Here is a 21,425-nt window from a genome sequence, read left to right on the forward strand (position 1 = left end):
CATATCAGCTTATGGCGCCAGCCGCTGATTGGCTGCCGCGCCGGCCGCCTACGCTGGGCTCAGGTTTTCTCGGGCGTGTAATAGGCTCGCGGACGCCAGGGCTGCACGGTTCCTAGTGGCGCCCTCTGCACCATTTTCCACGCCTGTCCGGGAAGGCGCGAGCGCACAGAGCCAGCAAGCGGAACACACATGAGGAGCGGCTCAGGTGCGGGAGTAGGGGCGATGGCCCGGGCCCTCCTTTCTCCCAGGGTCGCGGGGGTATCTCCCTGCCCCCAGGTGCCAGGTCCCGGGTGCGGTGCGGAGCCGCCCTCCGCTAGTATAGGCAGTAGGGTGGGGACCAGCTGAAGCGGGTGCGGGGCCCGCGGGTGGCAGCGGACTAGGCCCCTGTGGCGGGGCGACTTGGGGCGCTGCAGCGGGGCGGCGGGTTTGGCATCCAGGGCGAGGCCGGGGAGGGGTGGAAGCTGACGCGGGCTGGACAGGGAGTTCAGGCCAGTGTTTGGTGTTGGCTGTTGCGGAAAGTGGCCACCGAGCACTGCCCTGTTTTACTTTGCGACTGATTTCCTTGTTTTCTGGGAGGGACTTTTTTTTTAAGGGACAAAGGAATTGGGTTGAAGTATTGTCTGTCATTTCTGCAATGTAAATAGAGTGGAGAGAGGGCATCCCTCGGTTTCAAACTACTAGAAGAGTGCGGTCTTAGTTTAACATCGTAAAAAGAAAATGCTGTATCCTGGAATCCTTGTATTACTGCACAATAATCGTGAAGGTGGTATAGGTGAAAAAAATATTGCCTCGGTGAAGAAAGTTATTAGACTGGAAAATATATCAATCTGGTAATGTTAACGGAAATTGACTAGGTGGTCACTTATATCACCATTTCTTTAGTTTCTTATGATAGATGTCTAATGATAAATACATGATTTGTAATCACAGAGTGCTTTTCTGCTCCTTATGTAATGTACTTAGGCACAATTCTTCAGTGGCATATAAGACATGTTGAGATACAGTGTAACAGGTAAAAAATACAGGCTGTGGAATGCCCTGTAGATCACAGCTGTTATTGGTTATTGGACACGTTATTTAAGTATTCTTGATTTCAGTTTCCTGTCTGTACAGTGGAAATTATAAGAAGTACCTGCGTATTAAAGGTGGGAAAGTAAATGAGGTTATAATAATCCATGATTTTCAATAAATGTTAGCTGTTTTAATCTGTATTTTTAAAGTTAAGCAAAAAGGAATAACAGGTTCAGTCATTTTGAGCCTAGTAGTGTTTCTCTGACAATTGTGTTTTAAGAAAAGGTCTTTTTCTGTAAGGCAAAGTAGTATCTAATATAAACATCTGTTTCAAGTAGTAGTATTTAAGGGTTAAGCTTGTCTTTGTTACTTTCCTTGCTGGGACAAAATATCCACATCCAAAATGAAGTAAGGAAAAGGTTTATTTAACTCACTGTTTGTACAAGTTTCATTTCATAATCAGCTGGTTCCAAGGCTGGGGCAACACTTCAAAGCAGCCAGAGCAGCACTCACACCATCTGCTTGCCTTCTGTTGCACAGGCTGAGGATGTTACAAAGTAAGGACCCTGGCCCGGTGCTGAATCACTTAATTAAATTTCTAACTTTCTCAAATTGACCCAGTGAACATCATCCTAGAACGTTAATGGCTTGTGCTCTATACCCCAGAATGTAGAGCTGCTGAGTCACTTAATTAATCTTCTAAACCTCTCAAGTTGATACAGTGTATCAGCCATAACAATCTACCAGTTGTCACCTTGGCAACCAGACACATTTCTTTAAACTGGTTTGGAGTTATAAGATGTGCTTCTTAACATTTCACAACCTAACCTAACATGGTAACACAGGTTTAAAAATTAAGAACCAGTATTCTTAACATTTCACAACCTAACCTAACATGGTAACACAGGTTTAAAAATTAAGAACCAGTATTAAGTCTACCCACATTATACTATGTTAGAATCATAATGTTTTGCCCTTGGCTGCCCAAAGAGTTCTACACATCCCTTTATGCAAAACACATTTAGTCCATCTCTAAAAGTTGCCTAAGTTGTAGCATTGCTTGTAAAGTCCAACTCCCAACTCTCCTGTAAGATGTAAACTGGCTGTACAAATGAAAACAGAGTTAAACTCTTCCAACACTGAGTGGCAGAGGACAAACATTCTCATTTCAAATGTTACGAACAGGAGGTTACAAAGAATTGGGACAAAAGCAAATCCAAACTCTAACAAGACAAACATTAAGTACTATAATTGCAAACCTAACATCCAAAGCAATTTGTGGCAAATTGTGTTCTCCAAAGGGCTTGTGTAACTTCACCTCTATGACACTTGTGGTTGTGGCTTCTCTCTTTGATTCACTTGGCTCCTTCCTTGCAGCTTTCCTTAGATGATCCATACTCCTGGCTTTTCCAGACTTCTGAGGTCTCCACTTGGCTTCATACTCACAGCTTTACATACTGCCTTCTCAGGGACACACTGCCTGGCCTCCCAAGCCTTCAGAAATCGGAGTGGAAGCCTTTTTAACCTCAGAACTCCTGCATTCTGTATGTACCTAAACCCAACACCAGATGGATGATGCTGAGGTCTGCTGCCAGTTGGAGCAATAGCCAGGCTTTCCTCTGTCTTGGCTGTTGGGGTCAAGTGCTTGGATAGCTGGGCACTCTGAATCCAATTCTGAGGAAGAATTTTTTTGTGTTGCTGCCATTCTGGAACATGGTACTCTACAGCTTTCACCACATAGCAAAACCTTTGCAGTTGTGTGGCTGTAAAGGTTTGAGACTTGCTGCTTTTGTGATGTCTTCAGGCCATGTTTTATTCTCTCATTCCTTTTCAACAGTTGAGATGTCCTCAGCTCTATCTTTGCTGTCCACAGCTGTCTTGGTTACTTTGCTCTCGCTGTTGAGACAAAATACCTGATGGTGAAAATGAAGGGAGGAAAGGTTTATGTCTTACAGTTTTGGAGGTTTCAGTCCATACTCAGTTGGCTCTAAGCAGCAACGTGGCGTGGCTGGGCTGTGGTAAACACCAAGTGTGAACCAGGAAGAGACAAAGACACACCTTCTTCCTGCCAGTTCACAGTATTCTGGCTCTTCCCTGGGGCGGGTGTAGTACTTACACCACCAATCCAAGCACTATACAATGAACCAATCACAAATACTAGATTTGGCCATGTCCATAATTGCGTGAGGCTTGGGGGACCACAGACATAAACCATGACAATAGCTTTATTGAAATTTCCTTTCTGGCTAAACTCACAATGTTTTAAATCATCCTACTGGGCTCTTTGGTCTTGATTTACAACATAAATCTGGCTTTTAAAAAACCCCAACAGTGGCCATATCACAGCCTCAGCCTTCAACTGTCTTGAAATTTCTTCTGCCAGATTAATTAGTCTGATGTCCTTGATCTTAATCTTAGGCAAAGTCTGTGGACACAAGCAAAATGCAGACAAACTTTCTGCCAAGCTGTAACACACATTGTCCACAACCAATAGTGTCCTTCCTGGCAGAAACCTCCTGAGCGTGATCTTTACTGGTTTTCTGAGCTCTGACCAGAATCAGCCATATAGAACAGCCTAAGCCATTCCAGTGTTACTCTTTCAGGTGACGTCTCTGAACTTTTCCAAAGTCTTCCCATAAGCCATTTCCAAAGGCTCTTGAATCACATGGTCAGGTGTAGTCACAGCGAGACCCCACTTCTGGTACCAAATTCTATCTTGATTACTTTTTTTCATTGCTGGTACAAAACCACCCAACATCCAAAATGAAGGAAGGGAATGTTTGTTTAGCTCACTGTGGAAGTTTCAGTTTAAAATCAGCTGGCTCCAAGGCAGGGTGGCATGGTACTGGGGCAACACTTCAAGGCAGCAGCCAGCACAAGCAGCAAGAGGAAAGAGAGGGGGGTAGATGGAAGCAGAACAAGCCACTTTTCTTCCCTTACAGTGTTTTTTAGGGTTGGGGTTCGGGGATCAAACTCATGACCTCATGTTTGCTAGACAGGCACTTAAGCCACTGATCCCTGGTCCTTCCTCCCTTAGATTGTAAACAGGCTCCTTTGGGTGGTTACACAGGCTGAAGATGTTATAAAGTAAGGACCCTGCCTCTCTGCTGAATCACTTAAATTTCTGACTTTCTCAAATTCACACTTGAATGGCATCCTAGAATGGTAATGGCTTGTCCTCTGTACCTCAGTATATAGAGCTGCTGAGTCGTTTAAACTTCTAGACTTCTCAAGTTGACACAGTGTATCAGTCATAATGGTCCCTAACTTCAGGGTATAACCCCTTAAAACTATAAGCTTATAGACTCACTGAGGAATTTTTTAAATGTGAGAAGTTGAACAGTTGATATAGTGATGCAGAGGCAACCGAACTTTGGTGAAGCTTTGGACTTTGCAACGAGGCTGCATCTGTTTGAATTCTAGCTGCAGCTTTGATTTGTTCTGTGACCTTGGGCAGGTTTCTTGAATTTCCTGTGCCCACCTTTATCAGTAAAATGAGGATAATACTAGTATCTGACTCTTTGAGCTTTTTGAAAGAGTTCATTGAGTATTTATTGAGTTCATGTAAAGTATTTACGGTTCCTACTATATAGTAATTGTTAATCATAATTATTATTTTGCAAACAAAAGTCACATGGCACCTTGGCCTTGTATCAAAATAATTTTCACTCAACTTTGGCTCCCTCAGTAGTAATAATAGTAATAATTCCTATTTGTTGATTATCTCCTGAGTATCAAATGATGTCAGAACTACTTAGTCCTTGAAGATTGCAAGTCTATCACTTAGGTCTGTTATATCTGTTTTACATATGTGGGTTGGAATGTAAACTTACTTCAAAATTTAATTGTAGTTTTGGGATCATAGCCATCAGATCTTTTTGGGGGGTGGTAGATGTCAGTAATTACAGTGTGTTTATGAGTACATTCAATAAATACAGTTAATTAAAACCAAAACTTAAAAACAGTGTGAACAAGGTTAACATAACAGTACCTCTATAACTACCTCTAGATTAAGTGAGGGATGTTTCCTCCTTCCAGGCACTGATTTACTGTTAGAGCAATAATGTGCAGGGGATATACAAGTTAACACAGTAAGCATAGTCTTAAAAGGAAAATTAGACTGTCTTAGGTTTCATGGAAAACCTTTTTTTCCATATAAGGGACTGAACCAAGGATTTTTATATTGAGCTACCTCCCAGCCTTTTTTAAATTTTTAATTTTGAGACAATGTCCTGCTAAATTGTTCGACTGTGCTTCAGTTGCAGTCCTCCTGCCTCAGCCTCCTAGTGTACAGGGATTACAAACGTGTCCCTACATGCCCAGCTGAGAATTTTTTAAAGTGAAAGAGAGATTCCTTTGATTGATTTATATCTGATACTAAGGTTGAATGAAGAAGAAGATTCCTTATTAATGTTTGAGTTCCTTTTTTGGTTGTACTGTACTATTCTATGTATAGTACTACACTGAATTAGGGCTCTGTGGCATTACAGATTGTCTCTATTAATGATAGTTCAAAGTAAGATTTTTTGACTTAAAATGGTTTAAGAGTGATACACATTCACTAGAGATCATATTTTGAATTTTGTTCTTTCCCCCTAGCTTGTAGTGTGCATAAAATGATCCCATTTGCTGGTTAGTAGCAGTGAGTAAAGCATCTCGGTCAGTCACACCAGCATGGGAGAAACAGCCGAAACTCTACAGTGTGTGGTGTTGCTGATCTAGAATTTTCAGAAGGATAGGTAACTGAAAGGTATTTTCAGTTGATATTTTCTATTTATGATAGGTTTATTGAGACATAACCCTGAGGAGTATCTATGTAGGTAACATGCAGATTAGCCCAGTTCTTACCATATTTAATGATACAGCAAAATCCTTTTTAAGTTATTGGGAGTGTTTATGTTTCCTGGAGTTTTTATATGACTGCCTAGCACTTGGTGTTACATTTTGCTTTCCCTGAAAAGTAGTGAAAAAAGTTTGAAATTCATATTACAAGCAGAAGTATAAACTTATACATAATAAGCTCCTAGAACCTGATTTTTGTGAAGAAACTAAACAACTCAAACTAAAAATGATCAAGGGATTAAAAACAGATTATTCACAGAAAACATGATGTGTACTCATAAGGTGAATCTACATTAAATGTACCTCAAACTTTTTTCTTTCCTGTTAAATTGATGAATGTCCAAAAGTTTGATGTAAGGTTGTAGAAAAATAGGCAGAATCTTCCATTGTCTGAGCACTTACCAAGTAAAACGTCTACTATGGGGAGGAGTGTACCAGTATATAAAAAGGATATAAGTGCAGTTTCTCTACTTGTAGACAGTTACTTAGTATAGGGTTAGTCACAGTCTCCCAAGTCTGGAAAGACTGGAAAATCAAAAGGTTGTTTTTACATTTGGTTTTGTTTTAGGATCTGCTCTCAAGCCCATTTGATGTGGAATCCTGATTTTGACTAAAGAATTCATTTTGTCTTGGTGCATCTACCAGGTATTCCTGTCATTTGCTTGCTGATATTGTTTTACTTTGTTTGTTGGTTTGTTACTTTGGATTTAATTGCATATGAAAACATCAAAAATGGTTTAACCTGATGATTCCACCCCATAGCACTTCTGATGATGTAGCTCCCATGGCTTCTCTCTTTGGCTGGACTTGGCTCCCTCCTTGCAGCTTTCCTTAGATGATCCATGTTCCTGGCTTTTCCAGACTTCTGGGCTCTCCACTTGGGCTTCACACTCACAGCTTTGCATACTGCCCTCTCAGGGACACACTGCCTGGCCTCCGAAGTCTTCAGAAATCGGAGTGGAAGTCTTTTTAATCTCAGAACTCTTGCGTTCTGTATGCACCTAAATCCAGCATCATGTGGATGAAACCATATGGATGATAATGATAATGAGTTGATGCCTGTCACTATTGATTGTATAGAGCAGAAAGTAGGGTTTTTGGAGATGCTGATGCACGGTGTGTCTGGGGAGGCACCTTACTGAAGACAGTGCAGGAGCCACCAACATGCGATATAAGCAAGACAGCAGTTGTTTACAGTGGCAGCAAAGACTAGTGAGAAAATTGGAGTAGGAAAAAATTGTGTGGGACAGAAGATGAAGAGCCTGACCACATTTGATTAAGTAGATTTGACTATAAGGAAATAAATAAGTGGTACTCATTTCTCTTTAGATCGTGGAACAGCCTACCATATGTGAAGAAGTGCCACTTAGGAAAAATAGTAGCATTAAAAAGGAAGGATCCAGAAACGTGGGAAGCAGTGTGAAAGTGTAGCAAAGGCTGACAGTTTTTATTATTCAGGAAGATTCTTTGACTTTATGGTAAAAGTGATGTTAGCATTTATCCCCGCCCCGCCCTCCCCCCTATACCTCCAAACACACACAGATGTTGTGACTGGAATACAGCCTGTCTTGCCAAAGAGTGTTATGCCTGACAAAGTGTTTGTACTGCCCACACAACACACATCTAAGGGAGGCCCAGGCACCAAAACTTCCTTAAGAGCTCAGTCATAAAGTTTTTTTTTTTTGTTTGTTTTTTGGTTTTTTTGGTACTGGGAATTGAACTCAGGACTTTGTGCTTGTGAGGCAGGAGCTGTGCCGCTGAGCTGTGTCCCAGAGATCTGTTTTCAAAGTTACTTACTGCCCAATGTAATGTTGATAAATCCATATTAATAAATGTTTTGTATTTTAGCTGACAGTGATATTTGAAAATGAGTCTCCAAATATTTTTAAGAATTTTTTTTTTAGCGAGACAATGATACCTAATCACTAATTGCATGATAAATTTAATGGCCAAAATCATTAATAAGTCATGAGAAGCTGCCCTTGAAGTACTAAACATTGATTATGATGCTTCTGCCTATCATTTGTTGGGTGATGGACAAATTAGTGGGAGGTTTTTTAACATATGTAAGCATGAGGACAGTATTGATAACATGAACGATGTCAATGGCACAGATGGCAGAATCACTAAAGCACTGTGAAAAGTCAAGAGCTGCTGCATAGACTGAGACATGTGTTCCTAAGGCATGGCGTTAGTAGAAATCACTTCAGAAACCTTCTGAGTGGCAGTGTGGCATCACCTGGGAACCCTCATCCTGGCACATCATCAGTGTCTAATTCTAGCTTGATCATTCTTCTCTGTAAGATCCTCAAGTGACCAGAGGTGATGGGTCCTTTTCACACACATTAGCGTCTACATCCACAGGAATTTAGCTGTGATTTTGTTCGTATTTGAAAGTTTACTCTAGTAATAAAGTTTTTATAATCTTTACTAATTCTGTGATCAGTTATTACACAGTTACATATTTAGCTTACTATATTTGTAACTAATATACTAAAATATAAGAAGTTATCCTCATATAAATAAACCATAATACTGTTTATAGTATTTTCCCACTTAATGTGAATATTCATACATGTACTAAACAAATATTAATGTGACAAGATGATATTTATGATCTTTGCAAAGCCTAAAAATTCTGAATTTCAAAATACCTGTGAGGCCAGCCAGATGTTTTAAGTGAGAGGAGTAGACCTGTACTGTAAGAAGAAATGATGACTTCCAGAGCAGTACAGTAAGAACTTTTGAACATCTGCTCTTCCATAAAAGCGAAACAAAAATACTTACAGAAATTGTCAAACTCAGTATTTTTGGATCTCTGGAAAATGAAGGTTTGCAGTAAGTCTGGAAAGCGTTAATTTGAGAAAAACTGCTGAATCTCAGTAGGAACAACGAGCTTGGTGGCATTGTAACTTGTCCTTTATTCATCTCCTGATAGTTTTGAAAGCTAACAACTTTGTAACATAATCACAGAAAAAGCCTGGCAGCCATTGGCATGAAAGCTGGCTAGAACAAGCTTGTAGCTCCTCCAGGAGGCCCGCCTGGAGAATTGTAACTGTCTGACCTTTTTGGGAGTATCCTGCAAAGCTCCATTCTCATCTTGTCTTCCTTAGAACTGGCTTAGAACTTGCTTACTGCAAACATTCCGTCCTTGCCAAGATCATTTTCCAAGATCATTTTTTTAAAGGTCAGAACTCCTGGAGGAATTGTTATCGGTAGGCGCTAAGAAGAGTGACCAAAAATTAAAGTTACTCGGGGCTCAGGGCTGTGCATGTACCCCAAAAGGAAAGGAACAGGCCCTGATCTTTGAGCTTGAAGATCTGTTAAAGTTGGAAGTGAAGGCCAAGTCTGAGTTGCAAACTATCCACAGAAATACTGAAATGGTGGCCCCACACATAGCACCAGAGCAATGGCTGTGCAGTCTCCTGATTGGAAATTGTGTGGGTCATCATTACAGTTTCAGTAATTGTGCCCACCAAAGAATACAAGTATTATACAAGTAATTGAGGGAAATCACTTAAATGCACAGCAACAGAAAATCCTGTGTGTGTGTGTGGGAACATATAAATGATACGATTTCCAGAGTTGCCATGTTATGGTATTTAAAATGTTCTTTTTCTGTGAAAGAAATTATGAGACATACAAAGAAATAGGAGAGTATACACTAAAAGAGACAGTCGCTCTAAACTGTCCCTAAGAAAACTCAGGTGTTGGACTTACTGGGCAAGGAAAGACAGAAGTGAAATAAAAATCCAAAATACGAGTCCCTGACAGGACACAGACGTGACGAAACATGTAGCCATGTGGGTCTGTCTGCATTTCCATCTTTATGATGTGCATGTCGCTACAGGAACCCTGATGAAACTGGGCTGGGTTTATGTCACTAACTTGATGGCGTTGGAGGAAAAACTTCCCGAGCCGCAGTTCTCTAGCTGAACTTCAGTGACTTCATGTATAATGTGAGGAAATTGGGCTAGAGATAGTATTTAGATCTTTTCTGATGTTAAAGATGGCAGTTAGAGGAGTTTATGGGCAACAGTTTTGTGCCACATATAATCTTAAATTGGAAACTTGATGCATAGTTTTCAGAAAATGTTTTGCTAAGAAAAATGTAGATGTGATAAGTAATTGTCACACGTTTATCTTTCAGAGGCAAACATGGACTATGTCCTCAATATCACAGATTACTATTTTTTTACGCCATATGTATATCCATCCACGTGGCCAGAGGATGACATTTTCAGACAAACTATTAGTCTCCTGATTGTATCAAACCTTGGTGCTTTTGTTCTTTATTTCTTCTGTGCAACACTGAGCTATTATTTTATCTTTGACCATTCATTAATGAAACATCCACAATTTTTGAAGGTAAGGTACTTCTTTTTTTACCTATATTCTAACTACTATTACAATAAAATAAAATGTGATGTATAGTAAAAATATATGATGTGTTTGTCAGATTTTCAGATTAAACTGAAGTTTTGAAACCACCTCCTAAAATGGTTTAGATATTTTCTGAGTGATAGTCTCTTCTCTTCACCCCTAATTTAAACATGAGTGAATTTGATTATTTGACTATAAACCTACCACTTACCTTGCTAGATAACATAGATGAGAAATGTTTTTTGCTAATACAGTTTTAGTGCATAATAAATGTACTCATTTATGTAATTATTTTGTTTGACTTTTACAAACTGAAGTATGCTTTAAACATATATTTTTCTTTGATCAGACAGGGGATTCAAACTCACAGCATTAGAGTTATATATGGTCATTCACTTATTTGGTATTTTGTCAATTGCTCCAAGGACGAAACAGTATTTTAGAGGCTCCCCCACCCACCCCCGCTTTTCTTTTCTTTTTTCTTTTTTAGTTCCAGAGAACAAACTCAGGGCTTCTTGTTCCCCAGGCAGAAATTTAGTGGCTGCACTAATGAGTATATCCCTGTCCTGAATTATTTTTAATAATAGGATTGGGGATGGAAGACATGATTGTTTTGTAAATAGAAATTTAGAATACAAATTTTATGGGAAGGAGAAAAAATTTTAGAACTTAAGGTAGTTGCATTATTTGCTCAATACAAAAGGAATCTTTTTCTTATGTGTTCTCATTGAAATTTTTATAGAAACAGTATGGAGAAAAGCCCTTTAATGTATATAAGAGAGAATTTTAAAAAATCCAATCCAAAACAATTTTACGCCATTTTTGTAGCAGTAGATTTTGTGGCTTTTTAATACTGGAGATTTTACTTTCAGAATCAAGTCTCTCGAGAGATTAAGTTCACTGTCCAGTCAATGCCGTACATCAGCATTCCCACAGTGGCACTGTTCCTGCTGGAGGTGAAAGGTTACAGCAAATTATATGACGACATTGAGTTCCCACACGGTAAGTAAAGAAAGCGGTTGGAGACTGGTCTGAACCTGTCTGGTATCTTTATAGAAACAATTTCCCCCCCTTTTTCCTTCTTTTAAATTCTTCAGTAGCTTTTAACCTGCTGCTTTCATGGATTCATATCTTGCCACATATATATATATTTCCTTCATTTTATCTATCAATTTTGAAGGTGGTTACAGATGAAATTGTGCCTAAGAAAACTTTAAGTAATCAGACAGGGTTGTTTCCTATTATTTTTACTGAATTCAAACTTCTAAAAAGGTGAGTCAAGGAGCTGAGGATTTAGCTCAGGGGCTCAAGCACTTGCCTTGTAAGTGTGAGATCACGAGTTCGATACCCAGTACCAAAAAAAAAGGTACATCAAGTGGCGGGTGAATGTTGCTGAACATCAGAAAGTACAGATTTTTAAGAAACCATACATCTTTTGTCACATATCTTCCAACTTCTCTGTGCCTGTGTACGTCATTTTTTACACTGCAAAAGAAATTGTACTGTACATACTAGTTTGCACCTGGCTTTTTTCACCTGAATAAATATGGACATAACTTCATATCAATAAATGTTGCCATTAAATAGTCCAGTAGTGACTATCTTACTGTATACGTGTCTATAGTTTATTATAGACCTTTAGATATTTATATTTATCTTGTAAACAGTCTCATAATAATTAAACTTTTGTAGAATTCTGCAATTATTTCATCAAGATACATGTCTAGTGTTTAGAGAAAGAATAACAGTTAGCATTTATTGAGTATTAAACTGTGCTAGTGACAGTCCTAAGCTCTTTACGTGTCTTGATCCATTTTTTCTGCAACAGTTCAAGAGTTGCTGTTACTGTGTTCCTTTTATAGGTGAGTAGATTAAGTATACAGAGAATTTCAGTAACCTGCTTGTATCACTCAGCAAATAGATGGTGGATCTAAGACTTGAACCAGGCATGCTTTCACTAGAACTGTGCTTTCAAAGTGAGAGGTTAGTTACCTAGAGGATGGATTAAAATTATACACTAGAATTGCCTAGACTTTGAAAACTAATCCGGCATATAAATTTAAAAAAGTGGGGGAGAGGGGAGCATTCTACATTTAGCAGCATGTGAGCAAAGGGACAGAAAATTAAGAGTGTCAGTGCTTCAGGAGGACACTGAGTAAACTCACCTGGTTAGAGCAGAAGTGTCGGAATAGAAAGACTGGAAACGTCAGAAAGCACCAATTATCAGTTAGCGCTAGGCAGAGACCTGTAGAAAGCAGAGGGCTAAGCAAGACGATCCTATTGTTAAGATAATGTTTTAGGAAGATTACTACGACGGAAGAGGATCACATACAAGTATTCTGAGATTTAAATAACATTAAAGATAACTCAGGAACGTCCTTTTCAGTCTCAAGTGTGCCTTTGGGATTTAATAAGAAACCAATCACTTATTTATAGGTAAAATTTTGTTTTTGGTATACCAGTTAAAAATAATATAAAAGAAATCAATTAAATGTTGGCCGTTTCAGGTTCTTATGAGAAGAAAGATAAGGAAGTGACCAGATTCCATGGGGTGAGGGGAGATTAATTTATACTGTATGGAGTTAGCCAAAGCAGTTCCTACTGTCTGACTCTGGAACTGCGTTCTGCACTTGTGTGAACAAGTGAAAGTGAACTCTGGTCTTAGCAGCTGAATCTTGATTCTCCTGTTCCCTGCTGTCTCTTCTAGGCTGGCTTCACCTCATTGTTAGCGTAATATCCTTCATCTTTTTCACCGACATGCTGATCTATTGGATTCACAGAGGCCTTCACCATAAACTTGTGTACAAGGTAGAGTCACTAGAAGGGGAAATAGAGAAAGTATTACACAATTTAGCACTGTACGATTGTAAGTTGTATTCTGTTTCGCAAGAATTTCTTGTGTGAAATGTTTTAAGTAGCCAGAGTTGTAGCAGGTCCCAGGTACGTTTTGCTTATATTCTTTATGGATCTAGAGGGACTGTGTTAAAATTTCACTTGTGGATTAAAGGGGTCCTTCTACAAAGCCATTCTGCCGATTTCAGAGGGCTCTTTGAGTTAGGCCATCTCTGTAACGTGAATATGAAAAGTGAGGTTGACTGCTGCACTGGGTAAAGCTCATGGTGCTAATGATGTCCCTTTCTTCTCCAGCATATTCATAAACCTCATCATATGTGGAAGATTCCTACTCCGTTTGCAAGTCATGCTTTTCATCCTTTGGACGGCTTTCTTCAGAGCTTGCCTTATCACATATACCCTTTTCTTTTTCCATTACACAAGTTGGTTTACTTAGGCTTGTACATCTTCGTTAATATCTGGACAATTTCCATTCACGATGGTGATTTTCGTGTGCCCCGGATCTTCAGGCCGTTTATTAATGGTTCAGCTCATCACACAGACCACCACCTGTTCTTTGACTATAACTATGGGCAGTACTTCACATTGTGGGATAGAATTGGAGGCTCATTCAAAAATCCATCTTCCTTTGAGGGCAAGGGACCACTTAGTTATGTGAAGAATGTGTCAGAACAAAAGTGCAGTAACCCTTCAGAAAACGGTTATAGAAATGACAAATTAAGCAATGGAGAGCTCACAAAAAAAGAGTAGTTTGTTGCCCAAATCTTAAATATTTGTAACAAGGAGAAATAAGTGATACCCAGGGAGGACACATGGCAAGTAAATGGCATCATTTGAAAATCAGCCTTGTGCGTGCTGCTGTGGAATGGTCTTTCTGGTAGTTCAATGTTACAAACCTGCCTCCTATGACAGGAAATAATTGCCAAATATTTAGGTCTTAGAAGATTTGTGTACAAGATTCTGATACCACATTTCAAATACTGAGTGTTGGTTCAAGGACAGTTTGTATCTTTCCAACCAGCAAATCTATAGTTTTTATAGCCTCAGCAATAGTTCTAAATTAAAGAAAGAATAAACTACTGAAGGGACCTGGCTAGATATCCTTTTGCCTTAATCCACCCATATTCAGCAAGAAAGATTTGTTGTGGTCCATAATAACAAGAATAAATACCATGATCAAGAAATACTAATGTGATGATGGTTTCTTGTTTGAGGAATGGTTAATTCTTCAGTATTGGTATGATAATGACTACTCAACTGGATTTTGCTTAAGTAGAAATATTAGCTTGGAGAAAAAGTCTGATATATTAGTGTCAGTGACAGTAGCAGGTATAAGATTATCATTTTCCTATAAAAGCCTCATTTTTCTGGGGATATCATCAACTGGCCCATTTTACTGATGAATAAATAAAATGAATTTTTAAAAGTAACAGTTCTACCTTGATGTAACTCAGATATGAGATTATTTAACTTGACTACTGATGGTTACCATTTAAAACCATTATTTAATAAGTGTAAAAGTGGAGATTCAGTATGGGTAGGGAAATTTGATGCTCAGATCATATATTTGGCACTGATGAATTTTTAATTAAATCAATGCACCGCACTTTTGATATTTTTCAAAGTTAAAAACCTGGCTCTTATGACAGGAAATAATTGCCAAATATTTAGGTCTAGGAAGATTTCTGTACAAATCTCTTTTTCCTCTTTGTCTGTCTCTCAACTTTTTCATAAAAAAGTTGTGTGTTTTAACATAAATGTATTAGAAAAACATAATTTTAAAGGCACTCTATTGCTATTTATATAAAGTCAGTAACAGTTGGTCATACTGTTACTCTACTGCATCAGTTAAATAATGTTATAGTACAAAATGTTCTTTGCACAGATGATGTAAATTTGAAACCAGAGACGATATGGATTGTTAAAACTTTTAGAATTTTCCTGGATGTCTCGCTGAGAAGCGAGAAGGGGGGAAGGGTCTCACGTTGTTGTTCTGTCTCACGTCTTTGTTAGATTTAGATTCAGTGTTGACCTTATGGGGAAATTCGATTCATTTCTCATTCAGATCGATTTGTGACCAGAATTGTGGGGAGAATTGAGTTTGTGAACCAGGATACTGCTGTATTTTAGCAGGAGACTGGTCACAAAATTTAATAACTGGAGTCCAGAAGGAAATGTTTTCCAATGTTAAAATGTTGAATTAGGTTTACCAGTTAGTTGTTTAAACAGGTAAGTTCAGTTGAGTACTTTTTGCTGTGCCACCCAGCCCAGTGCTCCACTTAGCCTAAGAAAAAGAAAGAAATTAAAGAGAAGTAAATGTTTTTAACAATAGTGACAGCTAATATGTGCTGAGCTTTTCTTCTTCACAGCGCTGCTGTGAGTCTTTGACATGAAGAAACCAGGACTCAGTTCAGTAGCTGCTGCAAGGTTAATTTCGCACAGAAACTCTCAGGCTGATGTTTCTGGTCTGCAGACGCGTTTCCACATGGTCTACAGCCTGATTTCCATCCTTTAGTTAAGAATCTACTTTGTCAGGGCCACACGAGGAAAGAAGGAAACATCTATGCATGCACCAGAAGTGGTGCATGTGTCTTTTTGCTCACATTTCTTGAACAAAACTTAATCATGGCCCACTGGACTGGAACAGAGTCCATCCCCAGCCACGTGCTGGGGTGAAGAAGAAGCCAGTTTCCTAAACAGATAGCAAACTTATCACATTCATGTGGTTTATTACCCTCTTCATGAGGTGCAGGAAGGAAATGATGATGTCAGAATGCTAAATGAGCTCTAAAATATTTCAAGTTCTCTCTGCATTCATTGTCTTAGTGTGTCTGACTCTGTAACTCTGATACAATGTGCAATTACATCTGGAGGTTTTATTCTTGTCTAGCTAATATAAAGGAAAGGATATAATTTATGAGGAGAAGGAACACTTTTAAAGTGTTAAGAATAGTCAGATAGTCTGCCTTCTCATCCTTAAGATCTGGTCTTTTTAAGTTGAGCTGTGCTGAGAAATTCTAACTTTTTAAAAAATACTTCATCATATCCTCCTCCATTAGAGAAATTCAGAATATTCAGGGAAGACCTGAACTTCCTATAGGAATAGCAATTGAAAAACTTTTCCCCTCGAATGAAACCTTTATATAGTTACAGAACAGAAGGGGAAAATGAAGGTTACATTTGTTTCATTTTGCTGGTAGAAACAGGGTAGATGGAGGTGATTGAGAGCACATTTCAAAAACCCACAGAAATTTACTGTGCCTTCATCTTCCTCCCTGTCTCTCTTAATACTGAATGCTTAATACTTAATACTGAATCTGGTGTTTCCTTTTTTTAAATTTTATTTTATTTTTATTTTGCCTCCTATTTTCTAGAAGCCAGGGACAGGTTTAAGTGTGAAGTCACACATTTGCCATACAGAGCAGGAATAAAGTTATCCAGAGGGATGCTGTGGTCTGAATGTGTCCCTGAAATCCGTACATTAAAACCGAATCATCAGTTTGACAGTGGGAGAGGCAGGATCATTAGGAGTAATGAAGTCACACCCTCGTCATGGCATAGGATTAAAGGTGTAGAGGAGCGCTGTCCTTTCTGTGTTTTAATTCCTTCCATCATGTGAGGACCCAGCATTCCTTTTCCCCAGAGGCTGCAGCACCAAGGTGACATCATGGAAACATGAAGTCTGCCAGACACCAAACCCTCTGGCACTTTGATCTTGGACTGAATCTCTAGAACTGTGTGAAGTAAATTCCTATTTGTAAGTGACCCAGTTGAAGAAACTACTAAGGGAAAAGAACTCTCTTTCCTTATGTTTATAGACTCGAAAAACTTAACTGACAGTATTTCAGCAGTTCCTGCTTTTGGTCATCTGTTATGTGCACTGACTATTTGTTCTAGACCTTGAAAGTAGAAATCATCATTGCATTTATCATGTGTTCTTATAGATGTCTGAGACATAACTGAGCTTCAATAAATACTTTGCTGAATGTATTAAATGAAATGGTGAAACTGTGATTCTCTTTAGTGTATATTTAATGAATCCCACATAGGTAACAAGCACCGCACCTGTTTTGATGCTCCCTGTTTACACATCGAATTGTTTTTATTGCCTGACATTTGTTGAGTGCCTTGGGGGAATAAACAGGAGGAGAGTCAAAGATTGTACCTATTTGAAGACATTTTTTGCCCTCCCTCAAAATCAGGCAGTAGCCCTGAGTCTGACCACATCCAAATTGGTAATGGAGTATTGATTAGGGACTCAACGAACCTACCTCCCTCTCTCTTAACATAGTGCTCTGGTTATGAATGGATCTTCAAAAGGGTTGCTTGCACCAAGAAAAGACAGACTGCTCAGAGTTGCAGAGAGCTTTGGACACAAATGGACAAGTGTGAGTCCTGGCTGTGCGACTCATAAATTGCATAACTCTGATTTCTCCAACTGTAATTGGACAAAACCATGAACAAGTTTTAGTTAGAAAAAGTAAAGTATCAACTAATGTGTTAGTGTCAAGTGCTTCATGCTTTTTCTTTCTAGGCTCAGTGATGATTGTAATTATGCCTTGGATAGGACTTTAGGAGAAACCGCAGGGGGAGAGGAGACTGTGTAGATATACTGTAAAACTGGAGGATAAAAGACAGTGAACTATAGGGACGGGGTACAGAGGAAATCATGTAAGTAAAATTAAAAAAAACAGTATGTACTGTAAATTATAAGGTAAACTAGATGGTTGCCATATACTTTCATTCTAAAAACATTGCTATAAAACAATGCTAGTCTACAAAACAATGAAACAGCTTCTCTGAAGAAGAAATTTCATATACAAGAAGAAAATGTGAACCATGTTTCAGTGAGTTTTACTGTCAAGGTAGGTTTTGGGTATGTTAGAAAAATACTTGTTTCATTAAATACAGTTCTGGGACTAAGGGTGCATCCTGGATTTGATCCCTAGCATTCGAAGCGTAGGTGTGCATGCCCTTAAATCTCTGGTCAACTTGAAGATTATATTACTAAATTTTAAGGACAGTAGAATTTGTAAACAAAAACCAAAACCTCTGATTAATCATAAGTATTACTCATCAAATTGTAAACATTTAACACCACTTATATATTGTATTGTGGTTTCTTGAACATTTGGCAAAGATTTCATATATTGATTAAATTCCTCAAGAGTCAGACTGTATTTGATGGAGTTTTCTAAGTACTTTGATAACTTTTAATACTCAAGCATGTTTAATCGCAAAATAGCATATTGCCATCAAAATCTAGCCACTTAAAAGCATTCATATAGACTTTTTATTGACTCTGCATCATTTTCTGTATCTCCATCTACTTCGTGATTATAATTTAGCCAGCCATTTAAGTGTAACCTTGACCTCTGACATGTTCTACCAACAAAGAAACAGAAACCAAGAAACTTAGTGCACATTCAGATATACTGGTGATTTCTATCCATCAGTTTGTCATTGTTAGTTTAGTGGAAATATGGTTTACATAAAATGTACCATTTTTATAGTATAGCTTAATGAGTTCTGACAAATTTATACACCAATGTGCAAGGTTTAGAACATTTGGTTTAGAAGAAAGTTCCATGCCCCTCTGTAGCGAGTGTCTCCCCAGCCCTAGGTAATCACTGATCTATTTTTGGTTTACTGGGGGTTTATTTGGTTTGTTTTTAGGATTTCACTTGAATTGAATCAGACAGTGTGTGCACTTTTTTTTTTTTTTTTTTAAGTTCTCCCACCTCACATCTTTCTTTCTGCTCTGTTTCACATTCTAGCAGCAAACACAGTCACCTCACATTGAAGCTAAGCACTTCCCCAGTTGCCTGTGGGTAAATCCTCACTTCTCTGATGAGATGCTGACTATGAGGTTGGCATTGAGAGTGGCTCTGGAGATCAACAGCTTGAGAACAGGTTCTCAAAATTGGTCCTGTGTTATCTGCAATTGGTTCTGATACAATTACATTTAAAGTCATTGATGACCTTGTTTTGAACAGTAAAGAGGACACGGGGAGCCTGGAACGCAGTGGCAAAACAGTCAAAGTCCCCCTATAGATACCTGTACTAATTACCTAGAGAAGGGATGACTCAAGGAACCAGTATTTTATGCACAGAACGTTTTAGTGGAAATAAGGGCTGTAATACTCTTAAGTGTATTGAGAAACTTGAGCAAAGAAAATTATGAGCTCATGACTTTCATTTCCCAGTTTAGGGTCCAACTGAAGAACCACCAAGTCCTATTCTCACTGAGCTGAAACAAAGAACCTATCCCATTCTTTAAAAGTAACATTGCAGATTCTCTGACTCTAGTTGCAGAAAAAGAATTTTCAGGCCGTGTTAATAAAGGAGACATAAGGGTTTGTTATGTGTGTGTGCTCGGAGAAGTGAGTCTCATTACGAGCAAGAATGGGAAATATTTAAGGGGTGTCTTTAAGACGGGTGGTCACTGTCAGGTTACAATACAAACCATCTATTTGTGTTTGAAGTTGAAGTATGCTGCCCACCAATATTGCTGCTTCCTGAGAATTGAGGAAGTACAATTCATAGCTGAGAAGGACAGGTTAAGGGCCTGGATTTACAGGTTTATTGTAAAAGGAACTTAAGGGATTTTTTTTTTTTTTTGAGTTAGTTTCCTGGAAGGGAAGTGTGTTGAGTACCTTTTGTGTCGTGAAGCTGTAGCTTTTCTAAATTTTAAAATCTAAGTTTCCTTCCTACCTAGTTTTCATTTTTTCTATCCTGCCTCACTATGACCTAAAATCCTTATCTCCTATAGTTGTAAGGTGGGAAGGTTCAGAATCTATCTCAAAGTTAAGTTGTACAGGCAGGATGTCGATGTCCGCTCCCGGCCGGCAGGAAGGACACACGACAAAGTCTGGTAGTGGACAACCTTTTCTTTTATTTTTCTTCTCCGTACAGCCTGCCCTGGGTTCTCCCAGCTGAAGCCTCCTCTGGTCCGCTCCCCGCGGCTCCTTTTGTGCTTCAGTCTGCCCCAAAGCCTCTACCGGTCCGCTCTCCGCGGCTCCTTTTGGGCTTCTACTTCCGGGCTTCTATCTGGCTTCTACTTCCGCCCAGGGGTGGCACCGGTATATATACGGGTACAGTGTCCAATCATGTTAAAGTAAGCAAGGCAAGCTGATTGGCTAACATCATCAGTTGCCAGGCAGACTATATTGTTGAGCGGGTTGTTTACGCGGTAAGCAGGAAACTAACATATTCGATGGGAGGGGCAATCTACCTCAGGCTTCACTCTTTACTACAGGCCTCACGTCCGCCAAGTGAGGCGACCGGGCTCGGGGCTGCGGCTCCCAACATCTCCCCCTTTTTTATTTTTTATGAATGTGCGCATCGTAGCCCTTCCTGGACTGGGTGCAGAGGCTTATGCCCTATGTGTAGGCCCACCGTAGGTCCTTGGCTTAGACCCTGGTCGGCCGTCCCATGGTCTGCCAAGGCCCTGAGGCCCTCGTCCTTTTTCTAGGGCCAGGCACAAACTGGACGGAACCTGGATGCACACAAGCTTGCACTCATTTTCTCTCCGTAAAGAAATCCCCTCGGAGAGAAATTTAGACCTGGGCAGCATCTAACAGTCCAGCGGCTTACGTGCAGGATGGGGTAGGGCCTGGCTTAGGTCGAGTCATGCTGGGGAGGCACGCTCTTACCCGTCATTGACTCATCTACCCTGCTATATCATAATTTTTTAGAGGAGGAGTGTGGGAAGCTCACCGTCCCTAGACTCGGTCGTAGGCTAGGCGAGCGAGCCATGCATATGCCTGAGGATCTTTTTGTCCATTTCGGGCTACCGCTATTTCTATTCATCTTGTTGGTTGGTCTGTGATGGATCTCCAGTAGGGCAGGTCTGATCTTTAGTCGAGGGCTTTGTTGTCCGTGTCAGTCTCTCCGGTATCCACAGTGGTTCTCGTCCCGGTTCCTGTGGGAAAACACAAACCGCGCCTCGGTTCCAGCTGACCACTGGATCCGGGCCCATCCATTGTCCTGTCAGGACATCTTTCCACTTCACCCACCCTTTATGGTTGGGGGAAGGGTTGCAGTGCTCCACAGCTGGGGAGCGATTATCATTATTTAAATTTAAAAAATTGTGTGTGAATAGTGCCATGGATAATCGTGCCTTTGGGGCCAGGCCTTGGCCTACTCCCCCTTTTTGTTTTTGTAAAATTTCTTTGAGGCTTCTATGAGCCCTCTCAATGATTTTTTGACCTTGGGGATTGTATGGGATACCATGTTTTAATTGAACCTCCATCATTTTGCAGAACTCATTGAAAGCTTTGCCTATATAGGCTGGTCTATTATCAGTTTTTAATATTTTTGGTTTGCCCCATGCG

The 21,425-nt window shown here is 39.6% G+C and overlaps 1 protein-coding gene across 1 annotated transcript; it reads left to right on the forward strand.

Annotated features, from left to right (window-relative positions):
- Positions 1–9: 9 nt before the first annotated feature.
- Positions 10–17,089, forward strand: Sc5d (sterol-C5-desaturase). Its single transcript, XM_003472642.5, has 6 exons — positions 10–205; positions 6,422–6,498; positions 10,004–10,221; positions 11,109–11,238; positions 12,944–13,044; positions 13,384–17,089. The coding sequence occupies exons 3-6, from the start codon at positions 10,012–10,014 to the stop codon at positions 13,837–13,839; spliced, it is 897 nt and encodes a 298-aa protein (XP_003472690.1). The 5' UTR covers positions 10–205; positions 6,422–6,498; positions 10,004–10,011; the 3' UTR covers positions 13,840–17,089.
- Positions 17,090–21,425: the final 4,336 nt, after the last annotated feature.

The sequence above is a fragment of the Cavia porcellus genome, unplaced genomic scaffold (genome assembly GCF_034190915.1).
Source record: "Cavia porcellus strain 051 isolate PalLab524CR breed Dunkin Hartley unplaced genomic scaffold, mCavPor4.1 scaffold_9, whole genome shotgun sequence".
In the NCBI taxonomy this organism is placed as follows: domain Eukaryota; kingdom Metazoa; phylum Chordata; class Mammalia; order Rodentia; family Caviidae; genus Cavia; species Cavia porcellus.

Excerpts from the sequence above, each read along its gene's own strand:
- Sc5d (XM_003472642.5), top strand. The coding sequence starts at position 10,012 with ATGGACTATGTCCTCAATATCACAGATTACTATTTTTTTACGCCATAT. Across the intron at positions 10,222-11,108 it reads AACATCCACAATTTTTGAAG|AATCAAGTCTCTCGAGAGAT; the intron begins GTAAGGTACTTC and ends TTTTACTTTCAG. Across the intron at positions 11,239-12,943 it reads CGACATTGAGTTCCCACACG|GCTGGCTTCACCTCATTGTT; the intron begins GTAAGTAAAGAA and ends TGTCTCTTCTAG.